General features: G+C 49.0%; 2 protein-coding genes and 1 long non-coding RNA gene across 3 annotated transcripts in view; 1 reads left to right on the top strand and 2 right to left on the bottom strand.

Annotated features, from left to right (window-relative positions):
* LOC118402794 (mitogen-activated protein kinase kinase kinase 4-like) overlaps positions 1–17,303 on the top strand; it is an 87,150-nt gene that overhangs the window by 69,325 nt on the left and 522 nt on the right. Inside the window, 6 exon segments of the mRNA XM_052477920.1 lie at positions 232–302; positions 512–628; positions 7,906–8,065; positions 9,462–9,581; positions 11,121–11,227; positions 14,552–14,731. Of these exon segments, the coding sequence (XP_052333880.1) occupies positions 232–302; positions 512–628; positions 7,906–8,065; positions 9,462–9,581; positions 11,121–11,227; positions 14,552–14,731 (755 nt within the window).
* LOC127911479 (dentin sialophosphoprotein-like) lies at positions 11,295–14,447 on the bottom strand (the record flags this gene model as incomplete). The annotated part of the gene is made up of 2 exons (XM_052478443.1): positions 14,435–14,447; positions 11,295–14,101 (listed from the first exon to the last, which is right to left on the bottom strand). Coding segments are annotated over exons 1-2 (2,820 nt in total), but the record flags the coding sequence as incomplete, so codon positions are not given.
* LOC127911410 (uncharacterized) lies at positions 14,803–17,300 on the bottom strand. Its single transcript, XR_008078335.1, has 2 exons — positions 16,629–17,300; positions 14,803–14,888 (listed from the first exon to the last, which is right to left on the bottom strand). It is a non-coding gene; the product is annotated as an uncharacterized LOC127911410 (long non-coding RNA).

Here is a 17,303-nt window from a genome sequence, read left to right on the forward strand (position 1 = left end):
CACCCCATTGGCTCCCTATTCCCTTTATAGTGCACTACTTTTAGCCAGAGCCTCAACTGAACCCGTCTCCCCCGAATGAAACCCTATCCTCTGTATTGCCTATGAGGCCCTAGCCAACAGTTATGCACAATAAAGGGAATATGTTGCCATTTCCGATTTTTCCCTGGAGGAGGCCCTCGTTTATGTCACGCCCATGGTATTTGATCGCCTGTGACTTGTCTCCCTCTACAGGCGAGGGCCAGTATGGCAAGGTGTACACCTGCATCAATGTGGATACTGGAGAACTGATGGCTATGAAGGAGGTAGGTGGCCATGACCTCAAAGGCTTTTGTAGTGTTATGAATGTTGGTGCAAGAGTCTAGCAGCATGTAACATGTGCGGGCTTACCTTTATTTATTATTAAAGGAGAAGGCCCTGAATTGAAGGTAATGTTTATTTTACTTCGCCGCCAATTAACATCCATTAAAAGCCTATCAACATTTTACTATATTTTGTTTATTTTCCTGATCAGATCCGGTTCCAGCCGAATGACCATAAGACAATAAAGGAGACGGCAGATGAGTTGAAGATATTTGAGGGCATCAAACACCCCAACCTGGTCCGCTACTTTGGTGTTGAGCTGCATCGGGTAAGAGCAGGGTTGAAATTAACACTTCTGTTTGGCGAGTAAATCTCAGAAGGCTATCTGCCACACTGGCGGGTAAATGTTTGTACCAAAATAGTCATGTAATAATATCTGGCATGATGGCTCGGAGGAAATGATGTTTGCCAGCCACAGACCGTCTCTAGTGCTCCTAGTTTCGCGGCACTGTTTACCGCACGGTACATCAGCTACTCGACATCGCTCACTTGCCACGGGTCTGCTGCTAGCTACTGTTCATTAAATAGCTGTTATGTGGCGACCTTTACCTGAAGTAAGCCAACCTTTGAATCGAAAACACGCAGACGAAAAGGACAAATCACATTAAAAAAGAACGTTTTGTGAAAAATGGAGGATTGGGGATCGTGGTTTCAAGAGGCTGGCTACAGTATGATGCTGAGGCGTTCTGTGTGTCACCAGTATGCTAAAGATAAAAGCAGAAACAACTCATTTGTCATCAAGAAATAAAACAATGAAGCTGGAGAACATTCGTGACCATGAACACAGCAAGTGTCACGTTGCCTACGTGTCTGTGTCCCGGACTAAATCGTGTCCCGGAGCCTCTCCTCTTGACACCCTCTGTGACGGTGCTAATGGGAATGTCAGAGCAGACCAGCACGAAGATGAAGATACTGTTTAGGACTGTACATGCCATTGGCAAGAAGACAAGACCACTTTCTGACTTCAAGTGGCTGTGTGAGTAAGTGAAAATGTTGTTACTCTTGTAGCTTGACTAATACTTCTGTAGCTAGTTTTCTCAAGTCTATTTAGCAGATGTGGTCCAGTATTGTAGGTTATTTCTCAGCTCTTGATAAGCTTTGGTTCACATCCAAATAGTGTATAAATATCATAACATTATAGGCCTACTGATGCTGACGTGGATCTCCATGCTGTCCTATGGCTCTGTTATATTCTATTTTAATGTTTGTCTCCAGATGCTGTTTACATTTTAAAGCATTGACACAATTGACTTTACCAGCCTTTATAGTGTTGATCCTGAAGTAAACAAAGGGTAGAAGGCTAATTTAGCACAATCATCTGCCAACTATATTGGATAATATGGTTGTATATTTAATTATCAAATTAATTTGATGTTTAGATGAAAGAACAAGGAATCGCCGTGGGCTCAACATATAGAAACGAGAAGCAGGCCAAAGAGTTTATGCACCATATTGCAGAGGTGGAGAGAAACAACATCAGAGAGAATATGAAAAACACCACATTTCTCTCCATGTCAGATGGCTCCACAGACAGTTCTGTGAAAAAGGAGTTTGTCACATTCTGTCATAAGGGCAAGATCGAGTCGAAGTTTGTTGGCATGAAGTCGGTGAAGGCAAACGTGGCACACATAAGCAATGCCATCGTGGAGGGAGTGTGTGATGAGTGGGGCCGTCAGTGCCATCGTGGAGGGAGTGTGAGTGGGGCCGTCAGTGCCATCGTGGAGGGAGTGTGATGAGTGGGGCCGTCAGTGCCATCGTGGAGTGAGTGTGATGAGTGGGGCCGTCAGTGCCATCGTGGAGGGAGTGTGATGAGTGGGGCCGTCAGTGCCATCGTGGAGGGAGTGTGTGAGTGGGGCCGTCAGTGCCATCGTGGAGGGAGTGTGATGAGTGGGGCCGTCAGTGCCATCGTGGAGGGAGTGTGATGAGTGGGGCCGTCAGTGCCATCGTGGAGGGAGTGTGATGAGTGGGGCCGTCAGTGCCATCGTGGAGGGAGTGTGTGATGAGTGGGGCCGTCAGTGCCATCGTGGAGGGAGTGTGATGAGTGGGGCCGTCAGTGCCATCGTGGAGGGAGTGTGATGAGTGGGGCCGTCAGTGCCATCGTGGAGGGAGTGTGATGAGTGGGGCCATCAGTCATCGTGGAGGGAGTGTGATGAGTGGGGCCATCAGTGCCATCGTGGAGGGAGTGTGTGAGTGGGGCCATCAGTCATCGTGGAGGGAGTGTGTGAGTGGGGCCGTCAGTGCCATCGTGGAGGGAGTGTGTGAGTGGGGCCATCAGTCATCGTGGAGGGAGTGTGTGAGTGGGGCCGTCAGTGCCATCGTGGAGGGAGTGTGTGAGTGGGGCCGTCAGTGCCATCGTGGAGGGAGTGTGATGAGTGGGGCCATCAGTCATCGTGGAGGGAGTGTGTGAGTGGGGCCGTCAGTGCCATCGTGGAGGGAGTGTGATAAGTGAGGGAGTGTGATGAGTGGGGCCGTCAGTGCCATCGTGGAGGGAGTGTGTGAGTGGGGCCGTCAGTGCCATCGTGGAGGGAGTGTGTGAGTGGGGCCGTCAGTGCCATCGTGGAGGGAGTGTGTGAGTGGGGCCGTCAGTGCCATCGTGGAGGGAGTGTGTGAGTGGGGCCGTCAGTGCCATCGTGGAGGGAGTGTGTGAGTGGGGCCGTCAGTGCCATCGTGGAGGGAGTGTGATGAGTGGGGCCATCAGTCATCGTGGAGGGAGTGTGTGAGTGGGGCCGTCAGTGCCATCGTGGAGGGAGTGTGATGGGTGGGGCCGTCAGTGCCATCGTGGAGGGAGTGTGATGGGTGGGGCCGTCAGTGCCATCGTGGAGGGAGTGTGATGGGTGGGGCCGTCAGTGCCATCGTGGAGGGAGTGTGATGAGTGGGGCCGTCAGTGCCATCGTGGAGGGAGTGTGATGAGTGGGGCCGTCAGTGTCATCGTGGAGGGAGTGTGATGAGTGGGGCCATCAGTCATCGTGGAGGGAGTGTGATGAGTGGGGCCGTCAGTGCCATCGTGGAGGGAGTGTGATGAGTGGGGCCATCAGTCATCGTGGAGGGAGTGTGATGAGTGGGGCCATCAGTGCCATCGTGGAGGGAGTGTGATGAGTGGGGCCATCAGTCATTGTGGAGGGAGTGTGATGAGTGGGGCCATCAGTCATCGTGGAGGGAGTGTGATGAGTGGGGAGTGTGATGAGTGGGGCCATCAGTCATTGTGGAGGGAGTGTGATGAGTGGGGAGTGTGATGAGTGGGGCCATCAGTCATCGTGGAGGGAGTGTGATGAGTGGGGAGTGTGATGAGTGGGGCCATCAGTCATCGTGGAGGGAGTGTGATGAGTGGGGAGTGTGATGAGTGGGGAGTGTGATGAGTGGGGCCATCAGTCATTGTGGAGGGAGTGTGTGAGTGGGGCCGTCAGTCATCGTGGAGGGAGTGTGATGAGTGGGGAGTGTGATGAGTGGGGCCATCAGTCATCGTGGAGGGAGTGTGTGATGAGTGGGGCCATCAGTCATTGTGGAGGGAGTGTGTGATGAGTGGGGGAGCAAGTTATTTGCTCTGGGAACAGAAGGAGCTGCTGTGATGACCGGAGCCAAGGATGGTGTGGTCATCCGGCTGAAGGGGGACAGGGCCATCATTGGCATCCTGTATGGCACACCACCTTCAACTGACCTTTTCTGATGCCATCCGGTCCAACGTGATGTTTCAGAAAGTAGAAGACCTCCCCAATGGGCTCTTGGGGGCACACCACTGGTGCCCACCAGAATTGGCGGGACCCGATGGGTAGGACACCTATTGCGTGCACTGGACCACTTCCTGCGAGGTTACCAGGGGCGTGTCCAGCACCTGGAACTGGTAGTGGCTCTAGATTGCGATGTTAAGTACTCCAAAAGTCATCAATATGTAATGTCCAGTAAATAACAACAAACACGGTTACAATTGGTAACATCGTGTTTCAATGCGTTATGCACTGATAAAATGTCATGTCTAATTTAGTTGGTTTTTTTGACAGCAATTGTCTATTTGTGTGTCTTTGAATCTGAAATGCATAAAGAACAATCTGCTGATGCCCAAAATGTCTGAGGTGTCCAGCAGTCCAAGGCCAGGAAATACTACAGTCCTACGAGGGAGGCTGTTGTCTGCTTCTGTGGCTTCCTGCATGACACACTAACACACCATAGCAACCTGTCTGCCTGTCTGCAGAGGTTCACCATCACCATAGCAACCTGTCTGCCTGTCTGCAGAGGTTCACCATCACCATAGCAACCTGTCTGCCTGTCTGCAGAGGTTCACCATCACCATAGCAACCTGTCTGCCTGTCTGCAGAGGTTCACCACAGCAGAGGCCCACAGCTCCTTGTGCTCAACGCAGGCATTACTTAAGAAGTACACCAAGCTGGTCAGCTTCACCAGTGTAGGGGTCCTGTGTGCCACCAAGCTGGTCAGCTTCACCAGTGTAGGGGTCCTGTGTGCCACCAAGCTGGTCAGCTTCACCAGTGTAGGGGTCCTGTGTGCCACCAAGCTGGTCAGCTTCACCAGTGTAGGGGTCCTGTGTGCCACCAAGCTGGTCAGCTTCACCAGTGTAGGGGTCCTGTGTGCCACCAAGCTGGTCAGCTTCACCAACTGCCCAGAGTCGGGAGATTAAGCAGCAGGTTACTTTGTTTTGTATTCCAGGGTGGTTGGGTTCAGGTTCAAATTTTTAAAGTTTGAGAATTAAAACTGCATTGTGCTTGTTGTAATGTATACAATTACTCTAGATTTTGGAGACACTGGACACCCTGGTGAACCACTTCTTGTCCTGGAGACCTCTGGCATCCATGTTGAAAGGATCCCTGACCAGTGTACTGTCCTGAAAGTGCTGATGTACCAAGAGCCCCAGTCCCCTGCAGAAGATGTCCTGGTTTGGGGTCAACAGTAGCCATCAGCAGTCCTGCCCTGATTGGCTGGCATTGGTTGTCCTGGTCCCGTCCTTCCCTGCCTCCACAGCTGAATGTGAAAGAGGTTTTAATACCATGAAACAGGTGAAAACCGATTGGCGGTCCAACCTAAAGTCTGATACAATGTCAGATCTTATGGTCCAGCTGTCCTTTCTAGAGATCAGGGAGTATGATCCGATAAAAGCTGTGATGCTGTGGCACCAGGACTCTGTCGGGAGTAGGAGGCCAGACTTCATGGATCGTGCAAAAGAGGGTGATTGTAGTAGAGTGAGGATCTGAGGAGGTTTAAGTTTATTTAAATGAGTAAGCATCTGATAGGTTTACAAAACCTTCAAATGTACTGTTATGTTTGATCCTTAAGTACATTTAATAGCAAATACTTCAGTAGAATTTTGAGTTCAAGACTTAAGTTGTATTCAGGCTGGGAAATGAAATGTAGCCACAGCCAAAATTAACCAGCGTCTGATAAGTCTCTATTTTACCAGGGTATTTCTACTCAAAGTAAAGGATTTGTAGACCTGTTTCCCCTTTGTATCAGTTCCAATGCACTTCTCATAATTGTATCTTGCCATTGTTGTTGCCCTGTTTTGACTTCTATGTGCTCTTATTCATTGTATCTGATATGTTTTGTTTATTTCATTTTGTGCCCACTGTTTGGTGTTTATATCATTGTGTGCCCACTGTTTGGTGTTTATATCATTGTGTGCCCACTGTTTGGTGTTTATATCATTGTGTGCCCACTGTTTGGTGTTTATATCATTGTGTGCCCACTGTTTGGTGTTTATATCATTGTGTGCCCACTGTTTGGTGTTTATATCATTGTGTGCCCACTGTTTGGTGTTTATATCATTGTGTGCCCACTGTTTGGTGTTTATTTCATTGTGTGCCCACTGTTTGGTGTTTATTTCATTGTGTGCCCACTGTTTGGTGTTTATCATTGTGTGCCCACTGGTGTTTATTTCATTGTGTGCCCACTGTTTGGTGTTTATTTCATTTTGTGCCCACTGTTTGGTGTTTATCATTGTGTGCCCACTGTTTGGTGTTTATCATTGTGTGCCCACTGTTTGGTGTTTATCATTGTGTGCCCACTGTTTGGTGTTTATCATTGTGTGCCCACTGTTTGGTGTTTATCATTGTGTGCCCACTGTTTGGTGTTTATCATTGTGTGCCCACTGTTTGGTGTTTATTTCATTGTGTGCCCACTGTTTGGTGTTTATCATTGTGTGCCCACTGTTTGGTGTTTATTTCATTGTGTGCCCACTGTTTGGTGTTTATTTCATTTTGTGCCCACTGTTTGGTGTTTATCATTGTGTGCCCACTGTTTGGTGTTTATTTCATTGTGTGCCCACTGTTTGGTGTTTATCATTGTGTGCCCACTATTTGGTGTTTATTTCATTGTGTGCCCACTGTTTGGTGTTTATCATTGTGTGCCCACTGTTTGGTGTTTATCATTGTGTGCCCACTGTTTGGTGTTTATTTCATTGTGTGCCCAATGTTTGGTGTTTATCATTGTGTGCCCACTGTTTGGTGTTTATTTCATTGTGTGCCCACTGTTTGGTGTTTATCATTGTGTGCCCACTGTTTGGTGTTTATCATTGTGTGCCCACTGTTTGGTGTTTATCATTGTGTGCCCACTGTTTGGTGTTTATTTCATTGTGTGCCCACTGTTTGGTGTTTATCATTGTGTGCCCACTGTTTGGTGTTTATCATTGTGTGCCCACTGTTTGGTGTTTATTTCATTGTGTGCCCACTGTTTGGTGTTTATTTCATTGTGTGCCCACTGTTTGGTGTTTATCATTGTGTGCCCACTGTTTGGTGTTTATTTCATTGTGTGCCCACTGTTTGGTGTTTATTTCATTGTGTGCCCACTGTTTGGTGTTTATATCATTGTGTGCCCACTGTTTGGTGTTTATTTCATTGTGTGCCCACTGTTTGGTGTTTATTTCATTGTGTGCCCACTGTTTGGTGTTTTTTCACTCTGTACATCATGTTTGGTCAACTACAGTTGTATTTAAATGTGCTCTACAAATAAACTTGACTTGATTAACCGTTGATCAATATATTAAAATAATTTTGTTTCAAATTTTGCTCCGGTCTCTTAAGTTTGTATTCAACATAACTTATTATCTAAGTGAAATGTACATGTGACACACAAAGGCAATTAATTATTTTGGCCGGTAAATCAAATCAAATCAAATCAAATTTATTTATATAGCCCTTCGTACATCAGCTGATATCTCAAAGTGCTGTACAGAAACCCAGCCTAAAACCCCAAACAGCAAACAATGCAGGTGTAAAAGCACGGTGGCTAGTAAAAACATATGCTTGGCAGGTGAGCCAAAAGGTTATTTTCTTGAGACTGGGTAAGAGCATGCATGTATGGGTTACAAAATTCTAGTTCAAGGTTCCCTGATTTAAGAGGGAATCCTACAACCAGAATTTCTTAAAAGCCAGCGAACTTTGGGAACATTTCAAAGTTCGGTTCAATTTCAGTTAGTCTGTGTAAGAATGAGATGAAACCATGTATGAATTGGCTTTATCATCAGTTTGGATGTATGCATTAACTGTCTACGTGCTACATAAATTGTATTTGTCTGATTGTGTGTCCACTCCCTCCCCCCACCAGGAGGAGATGTACATCTTCATGGAGTACTGTGATGAAGGGACCCTGGAGGAGGTGTCCAGGCTTGGTCTACAGGAACACGTCATCAGGCTGTACAGCAAACAGACCACCACGGCCATCAACGTGCTCCACGAACACGGCATTGTGCACCGAGACATCAAGGGTCAGTGAGCAGTCAGAACCTCTGTCTGGAGGAGACGTCTCTTTCTCTCTAGCATACTGTTGGTCTAGTCAAATCAAATTTAGTTTCACATGCTTTGTAAACAACAGGTGTAGACTAACAGTGAAATGCTTACGGTCCCTTCCCAACAATGCAGAGGGAAATAATAGTAGCAGTAATGAACAGCTGCAGCATATGTGATGAGTCAGTTGGTGCAGAAAGGGCCAATGCAGAAGATCTGAAGGTAACTATTTAGTAGTCTCATGGCTTGGTAGTAGAAGCTGTTCAGGGTCCTGATGGTTCCAGACTTGTTGCATCAGTACCACTTGCTGTGCGGTAGCAGAGAGAACAGTCTAACTTCGGAGGTTAGAGATTTTTAGGGCCTTCCTCTGACACCGCGTAGTATAGAGGTCCTAGATGGCAGGGAGCTCGGCCGAGTGATGTACTGGGCCATACGCACTACCCTCGTTAGTGCCATGCAGTCGGATGCCAAGCAGTTGCCATGCCAAGCGGTGATGCAGCCGGTCAAGAGACCTTTGATCTGAGGGCCCATGCCAAATCTTTTCAGCCTCCTGGGATCCTTAATGATGTGCACACCAATAAACTTGAAGTTCTCGACCCAATCCACTACAGCCCGTCTGGATTGTGGTGTTCTCGCCACTCCGTTTCCTGTAGTCCACAATCTGCTCCTTTGTCTTGCTGACCTTGAGGGAGAGGATTTGTCCTGGCATCGCACTGCCAGGTCACCTACTTCCCTATAGAGACCGTCTCATCTGTGATCAGGCCAACCAGCGTCATATAGTCGGCAAATTTAATGAGGGTGTTGGAGTCATGCGTGGCCACGCAGTCTTGGGTGAACAGAGAATACAGGAGGGGACTGAGCATGCACCCCAGAGGCCCCGGTGTTGAGGGTCAGCATGGCGGATGTGTTGCTTACTTTCACTACCTGGGGGCGGCCCTTCAGGAAGTCCAGGATTCAGTTGCAGAGGGAGGTGTTTAGTACCAGGGTTCTTAGCTTAGTGATGAGCTTTGAGGGCACTATGGTGTTGAATGCTGAGCTGTAGTCAATGAACAGCATTTGCACGTAGGTGTTTCTTTTGTCCATGTGGAAAAGGAAGTGTGGAGTGCAATAGAGATTGCATCATCTGTGGATCTGTTGGGGCGGTATGCAAATTGGAGTCCAGGGTGTCTGGGATGGCGGTGTTGATGTGTGCCATGACCAGCCTTTCAAAGCATTTCATGGCTACAGATGTGAGTGTTATGGTCTCTGTCTCTCAAGTCAATGTCAGGGCTATGCAGGCACCTTATTAATCAGGTCATGGATTTTAGCATCAGTGAAATTGGCTAGGGGTTTAAAGCTATCATAATTCTTTGTTACCGTTCCCCCGCTCTACCATAGGAGCCAACATCTTCCTGACGTCGTCCGGCCTGATCAAGCTGGGGGACTTTGGCTGCTCTGTGAAGCTGAACAACGCACAGACCATGCCCGGAGAGGTTAACAGCACCATGGGCACGGCAGGTGAGGGAGCCACATAAATCAAATAGTACTTCAGTTTTAAATGTCCATCTTCCTGATAACGTCTGACAACCTACCTCTTCAAAAAAAAAAGTATATTTTTCGGGGCCAGAGGGGGTGTGGTATAAGGCCAATATACCACGGCTATGGGCTGTTCTTAGACAAAACCAACATGCCGTATTGCTATTTTAAACTGGTTACCAATGTAATTAGAGCAGTAAAAATAAATGTGTTAAACCCGTGGTATATGTTCTGATATACCACAGCTGTCAGCCAATAAACATTCAATGCTCAAACCACACAGTTTATAATGATTAATATACAAACACCCTTGCCTTCCTTGCACTAACACCTGCACTTTGCTGACAGCAGCTTTGACTTACTATGACTGATAAGTAATATGGTCGGTCCATGCTATCCAGGGTCCTTGGGACCTCACTAACCCATTTTTGAAATTGGCATTTAAAATATTTAGTGTTCGGGGAAAGCTGGGAGTTGGTGTTTAGGTCAGAGACGTCTTGAGGATCCTGGATAGCATTGACCGTGTTAATGTGCTTGTTCTCACCTAGCTAACTGTAATTAACTAACTGTAATTCGCTCTGGAAAAGAGCTTAAATCGGGTTCTCAAGGCCAGATCTCCAAATATATATTTGTTTTAATTACTACCTTGAACATGAGCCTGGAAGTCTCACAGGGATATTGGTATCCACCAGGTAAACATTTTTCAACTCAATACTTCTTGTTCCCCAAAAATTACATAAATGCACTGTACTTTAAATGCACTGTACTTTAAATGCACTGTACTTTAAATGCACTGTACTTTAAATGCACTGTACTTTAAGCTTAAACTTAAGTTTGTTCTCTGCCTCATTTATTTTTTAGAATTGTAGGATACTAGCTTCATCTGCAACAACAACAACAAACTCTGCCCATGACAAAATATGTAGAATTACAGGAAATTAGCTTGAAATGTTCTCTCCAATGCCAAGAGGCGGGCCTTTAAAATGTTTTTTTCTCAGGGCTCGAGACCTGTGCTTGAGACTTGATTCGTCCAGCCATGCACTGCCGAAATAAAACTCCTTGTATGCTATTTTTATTTTACTCAAGTTGTGTTCTGATTATAAGGGGGTCCCTGAAGCCCTGTGCTAAATTACTCAAATTTAAATGTGATGTCACCACCCGTTGGCACCAGCAGGGTCACTATTTCTCTTCTGATGAAAGTAGTCACAAGAGGCAATGTGAGTTTACAAAAGCCTGGGTCATTTGTTATCATAGTGAGTCTGTGGCCATCCCTGTGAGTCTGTGGCCATCCCTGTGAGTCTGTGGCCATCCCTGTGAGTCTGTGGCCATCCCTGTGAGTCTGTGGCCATCCCTGTGAGTCTGTGGCCATCCCTGTGCTCCTTTGTCATTGTTGTATCTCCCTGCAGTTGTCAATGTCTACTCAAGAATGGAGAATGTCGTGTTTTCTGTGCATTGGTAAGTTCAAAAGATCATTGCTTGCCTAGTTGAGTTAACCTGCTGTTTTCCTACTCTCTTCATCAGCATATATGGCACCTGAGGTCATTACCAGGGCAAAGGGCGAAGGCCACGGACGAGCAGCTGACATCTGGAGTCTGGGATGTGTCCTCATAGAGATGGTGACTGGAAAAGTAAGAATGCACACACACTCTCTCTTCTGCACTCAAGGGGAACTTTGAGCTGATATTTAACCACAATGGTCCTCATACCATCCATCTTGTTTCCCCCCTTGGTTCTAGCATATCTACTACTACTACGACCACTACTACTACTACTACTACGACGATCACCACTACGACTACTGCTGCTATCGCTGCTGCTATCGCTGCTGCTATCGCTGCTATCGCTGCTGCTGCTATCGCTGCTGCTGCTATCGCTGCTGCTGCTATCGCTGCTGCTGCTATCGCTGCTGCTGCTATCGCTGCTGCTGCTATCGCTGCTGCTGCTGCTATCGCTGCTGCTGCTGCTATCGCTGCTGCTGCTGCTATCGCTGCTGCTGCTGCTATCGCTGCTGCTGCTGCTATCGCTGCTGCTGCTGCTATCGCTGCTGCTGCTGCTGCTATCGCTACTACTGCTACTGCTATTGCTACTACTACTACTGCTATTGCTACTACTACTACTGCTACTGCTACTACTACTACTGCTATTGCTACTACTACTACTGCTATCGCTACTACTACTACTGCTGCTATCGCTACTACTACTGCTGCTGCTGCTACTACTACTGCTGCTGCTACTACTACTGCTGCTGCTGCTATTGCTGCTGCTGCCGCTATCACTACTACTGCTGCTGCCGCTATCACTACTGCTGCTACTATCACTACTGCTGCTGCTATCACTACTACTGCTGCTGCCGCTATCACTATCACTACTACTGCTGCCGCTATCACTATCACTACTACTGCTGCTGCTATCACTACTGCTGCCGCTATCACTATCACTACTACTGCTGCTGCTATCACTACTGCTGCTGCTGCCGCTATTACTACTGCTGCTGCTGCCGCTATTACTACTGCTGCAGCTATCGCTATCACTACTGCTGCAGCTATCACTATCGCTGCTGCTGCCGCTGCTATCACTACTGCTGCCGCTGCTATCACTACTGCTGCCGCTGCTATCACTACTGCTGCCGCTGCTATCACTACTGCTGCCGCTGCTATCACTACTGCTGCCGCTGCTATCACTACTGCTGCCGCTGCTATCACTACTGCTGCCGCTGCTATCACTACTGCTGCCGCTGCTATCACTACTGCTGCCGCTGCTATCACTATCGCTGCCGCTGCTATCACTATCGCTGCCGCTGCTATCACTATCGCTGCTGCTGCCGCTGCTATCACTACTGCTGCCGCTGCTATCACTACTGCTGCCGCTGCTATCACTACTGCTGCCGCTGCTATCACTACTGCTGCCGCTGCTATCACTACCGCTGCCGCTGCTATCACTACCGCTGCCGCTGCTATCACTACCGCTGCCGCTGCTATCACTACCGCTGCCGCTGCTATCACTACCGCTGCCGCTGCTATCACTACCGCTGCCGCTGCTATCACTACTGCTGCCGCTGCTATCACTACTGCTGCCGCTGCTATCACTACTGCTGCCGCTGCTATCACTACTGCTGCCGCTATCACTACTGCTGCTGCCGCCGCTATCACTGCTGTTGCTGCCGCCGCTATTACTACTGCCGCCGCTATCACTACTGCTGCTGCCGCCGCTATCACTACTGCTGCTGCCGCCGCTATCACTACTGCTGCTGCCGCCGCTATCACTACTGCTGCTGCCGCCGCTATCACTGCTGTTGCTGCCGCCGCTATCACTACTGCTGCCGCCGCTATCACTACTGCTGCCGCTGCTATCACTACTGCTGCTGCTGCCGCTATCACTACTGCTGCTGCTGCCGCTATCACTACTGCTGCTGCCGCCGCTATCACTACTGCTGCTGCCGCCGCTATCACTGCTGTTGCTGCCGCCGCTATCACTACTGCCGCCGCTATCACTACTGCCGCCGCTATCACTACTGCTGCCGCTGCTATCACTACTGCTGCCGCTGCTATCACTACTGCTGCCGCTGCTGCCGCTATCACTACTGCTGCTGCTGCCGCTATCACTACTGCTGCTGCCGCCGCTATCACTGCTGTTGCTGCCGCCGCTATCACTACTGCCGCCGCTATCACTACTGCCGCCGCTATCACTACTGCTGCCGCTGCTATCACTACTGCTGCCGCTGCTATCACTACTGCTGCCGCTGCCGCTGCTATCACTACTGCTGCCGCTGCCGCTATCACTACTGCTGCTGCTGCTATCACTACTGCTGCTGCTGCTATCACTACTGCTGCCGCTGCTATCACTACTGCTGCCGCTGCCGCTGCTATCACTACTGCTGCCGCTGCCGCTGCTATCACTACTGCTGCCGCTGCCGCTGCTATCACTACTGCTGCCGCTGCTGCCGCTATCACTACTGCTGCTGCTGCCGCTATCACTACTGCTGCTGCCGCCGCTATCACTGCTGTTGCTGCCGCTGCTATCACTACTGCTGCCGCTGCTATCACTACTGCTGCCGCTGCTATCACTACTGCTGCCGCTGCTATCACTACTGCTGCTGCTGCCGCTATCACTACTGCTGCTGCTGCCGCTATCACTACTGCTGCTGCCGCCGCTATCGCTGTTGCTGCCGCCGCTATCACTACTGCCGCCGCTATCACTACTGCTGCTGCTATCATCACTACTGCTGCCGCCGCTATCGCTGCTGCTGCCGCCGCTATCGCTACTGCTGCCGCCGCTATCGCTACTGCTGCCGCTACTACTGCTGCTGCTGCCGCTGCTGCCGCTATCACTACTGCTGCTGCTGCCGCTATCACTGCCGCTATCACTACTGCTGCTGCTGCCGCTATCACTGCCGCTATCACTACTGCTGCTGCTGCCGCTATCACTACTGCTGCTGCTGCCGCTATCACTGCCGCTATCACTGCCGCTATCACTACTGCTGCTGCCGCTATCACTACTGCTGCTGCCGCTATCACTACTGCTGCTGCCGCTATCTACTGCTGCTATCACTGCTGCTGCTATCACTATTACTGCTGCTGTCATCACTACTGCTGCTGCTGTTGCTGTCATCACTACTGCTGCTGCTATCACTATTACTACTACTGCTAGCACTACTACTTAACTCGGCAAAAAAATAAATGTCCACATTTCAAGACCCTGTCTTTCAAAGATGATTCGTAAAAAATCAGAATAACTTCAGACCTTCATTATTGTAAAGGTTTAAACACTGTTTCCCATGCTTGTTCATTGAACCACCATTCCACAGGTGCATGTTCATTAAGACACTAACAGCTTACAGGCGGTAGGCATTTAAGGTCACAGTTTTGAAAACTAGCAGCAGCTAGTTTGAAAAGAAATGTCTGTGTTTTGAATAATCTTGAGACTGATGTCTCCTCCCCTCTCCCACCATGCAGAGGCCGTGGCACGAGTACGAGCACAACTTTCAGATCATGTACAAGGTGGGTATGGGCCACAAGCCCCCCATCCCAGAGAAGCTGTCCACAGAGGGGAAGGATTTCCTGGGTCACTGTCTGGAGAGCGAGCCCAAACAACGCTGGACTGCCAGTACACTGCTAGACCACCCATTCGTCAAGGTCAGAAACATTACATATTTCTGTAACGTCGTTCTTCGTTTGTAGAAAGAGAGTCGGACCGAAATGCAGCGTGGTTGTTACTCATCACTTTAATGAATGAAGAGCGAAACATGAAATAACTTATACATATACAAAAACAACAAACGGAACGTAAAACCTATTACAGCCTATCTGGTGAAACTACACAGAGACAGGAACAATCACCCACGAAATACAAAGCGAAACCAGGCTAAATAAATACGGTTCCCAATCAGAGACAAAGAGAATCACCTGACTCTGATTGAGAACCGCCTCAGGCAGCCAAGCCTATACAACACCCCTAATCAGCCGCGATCCCAAATACTACAAACCCCAATACGAAAATACAATAACATAAACCCATGTCACACCCTGGCCTGACCAAATATATAACGAAAATACAATGACCAGGGCGTGACAGAACCCCCCACGGTGCGGACTCCCGGACGGGAGGGTCCGGGTGGGCGTCTGTCCATGGTGGCGGTTCCGGCTCGGGACGTGGACCCCACTCCATAAATGTTCTCGTTCCTCCCCTTCGCGTCCTGGGATAATCCACCCTCGCTGCCGACCATGGCCTGATAGTCATCACCCAGAACCCCACAGAACTGAGGGGCAGGCTCCGGTAGATCTGGAAGAGACTGGTTGACTGGCAGATCTGGAAGAGACTGGTTGACTGACAGCTCTGGCTGCTTCATGCAGACTGACAGCTCCATGCAGACTGACAGCTCAGGCTGCTCCGAACAGGCAGGATGCTCCGGCAGCGCTGTAGAGGAGGAAGGCTCTGATAGCGCTGAACAGGCGGGAGACTCCGACAGCGCAGGAGGGAAGGAAGGCTCTGGCTGTGCTGAACAGGCGAGGCGCACAGAAGGCCTGGTGCGTGGTGCTGGAACTGGTGCTACAGGATTGAGGACACGCACAGGAAGCCTGGTGCGGGGAGCTGCTACCGGAGGACTGGTGTGTGGAGGTGGCTCTGGATAGACCGGACCGTGCAGGCGCACTGGAGCTCTTGAGCACCAAGCCTGCCCAAGCTTACCTGGCTCGATGCCCACTCTAGCCCGGCCAATACGAAGGGCTGGTATGAACCGCACCGGGCTATGCACCCGCACTGGAAACACTGTGCGCTCCATAGCATAACACGGTGCCCGGTCTCTCTAGCCCCCTGGTAAGCACAGGGAGTTTGCGCAGGTCTCCTACCTGGCATAGCCATACTCCCATTAAGCCCCCCCCCAATAATTTTTTGGGGCTGCTTTTCGGGCTTCCATCCGCGTCGCCGTGCTGCCTCCTCATACCAGCGCCTCTCCGCATTAGCCGCCTCTAGTTCTTTCTTGGGACGGCGATATTCTCTCGGCTGCACCCAGGGTCCTTTTCCGTCTAATATCATCTCCCAAGACTAGAAATCCTTATATTGCTGCTCCTCACAATTAACAGGGAGAGTAGGCTCAGGTCTGACTCCTGACTCGGCCACTCTCTCTCTGCGCCCTCCTCCAATAAATATTTGGGGTGACTTTCGGTTTTAGCTCTGCGCCGTCGTGTCTTTCTCTTCGACTCCATTCGCCTATAGCCCTCTTCGCACTGCTCTAGCGAATCCCAGGCGTGCTCCGGTACTCTCTCTGGGTCGACCGCCCACCTGTCTATTTCTTCCCACGTCGTATACTCCTTGCCATTGCTGTCCATAACGTCCTCCTTTTTTCTGCTCCTGATGTCGCTGCCTGTAACCACGCCACTCGGTCCGTGTGTGGTGGGTGATTCTGTAACGTCATTCTTCGTTTGTAGAAAGAGAGTCGGACCGAAATGCAGCGTGGTTGTTACTCATCACTTTAATGAATGAAGAGCGAAACATGAAATAACTTATACAAAAACAACAAACGGAACGTAAAACCACACAAACTACAATAACATAAACCCATGTCACACCCTGGCATGACCAAGGTGTGACAATTTCATTACAAAAAAATATTAATAGAACACATTGGACGTTGAGGTACTATTCGAGCTGGGCATACGGACAAAAATACATATTGTGATAAATTGCCTGAATTGATGCGATAACGATAAATAAGCTTAACGTGAATTTGCACCACAGTTTTTGTTCAATTATCCTTTAAACTACTATTTCTAGTTTGATGGTTGTAGCCACCGATTGTTCCATGAACAATCACCCATATTAGCAATAGTATTACATTTAAAACCTCACTGTTCTCTAGTATAGGCTACTTATCGTAATGAACAATGTCAGCAAAATGCCTGTGAATGGTTGGTGTTGATCATTTTTGGTTTTTAGTTCCACCTCTGGGTACTTTCATGTTATCTTTATTCAACTTTGTGCTTATTACCTACAAAATCTTTTTGAGATGCATGGTGTTAATATTTTAACTCTGAAATCAGCTTTTTCCCCTGTGTACCAGATTGGCAAAACATGCATAAACACACGCACACATACAGTTCAGTGCAAGGGAAGAGTGCATGTATGCAGACAGTCACATGGTAGTCTAGATTAAAGGGGAAATTGGAGATCACATGTGAAGACTAACCTACAGCTCATGTCTTTCATTCC

The sequence above is a fragment of the Oncorhynchus keta genome, chromosome 24 (assembly GCF_023373465.1).
Source record: "Oncorhynchus keta strain PuntledgeMale-10-30-2019 chromosome 24, Oket_V2, whole genome shotgun sequence".
Taxonomy (NCBI): domain Eukaryota; kingdom Metazoa; phylum Chordata; class Actinopteri; order Salmoniformes; family Salmonidae; genus Oncorhynchus; species Oncorhynchus keta.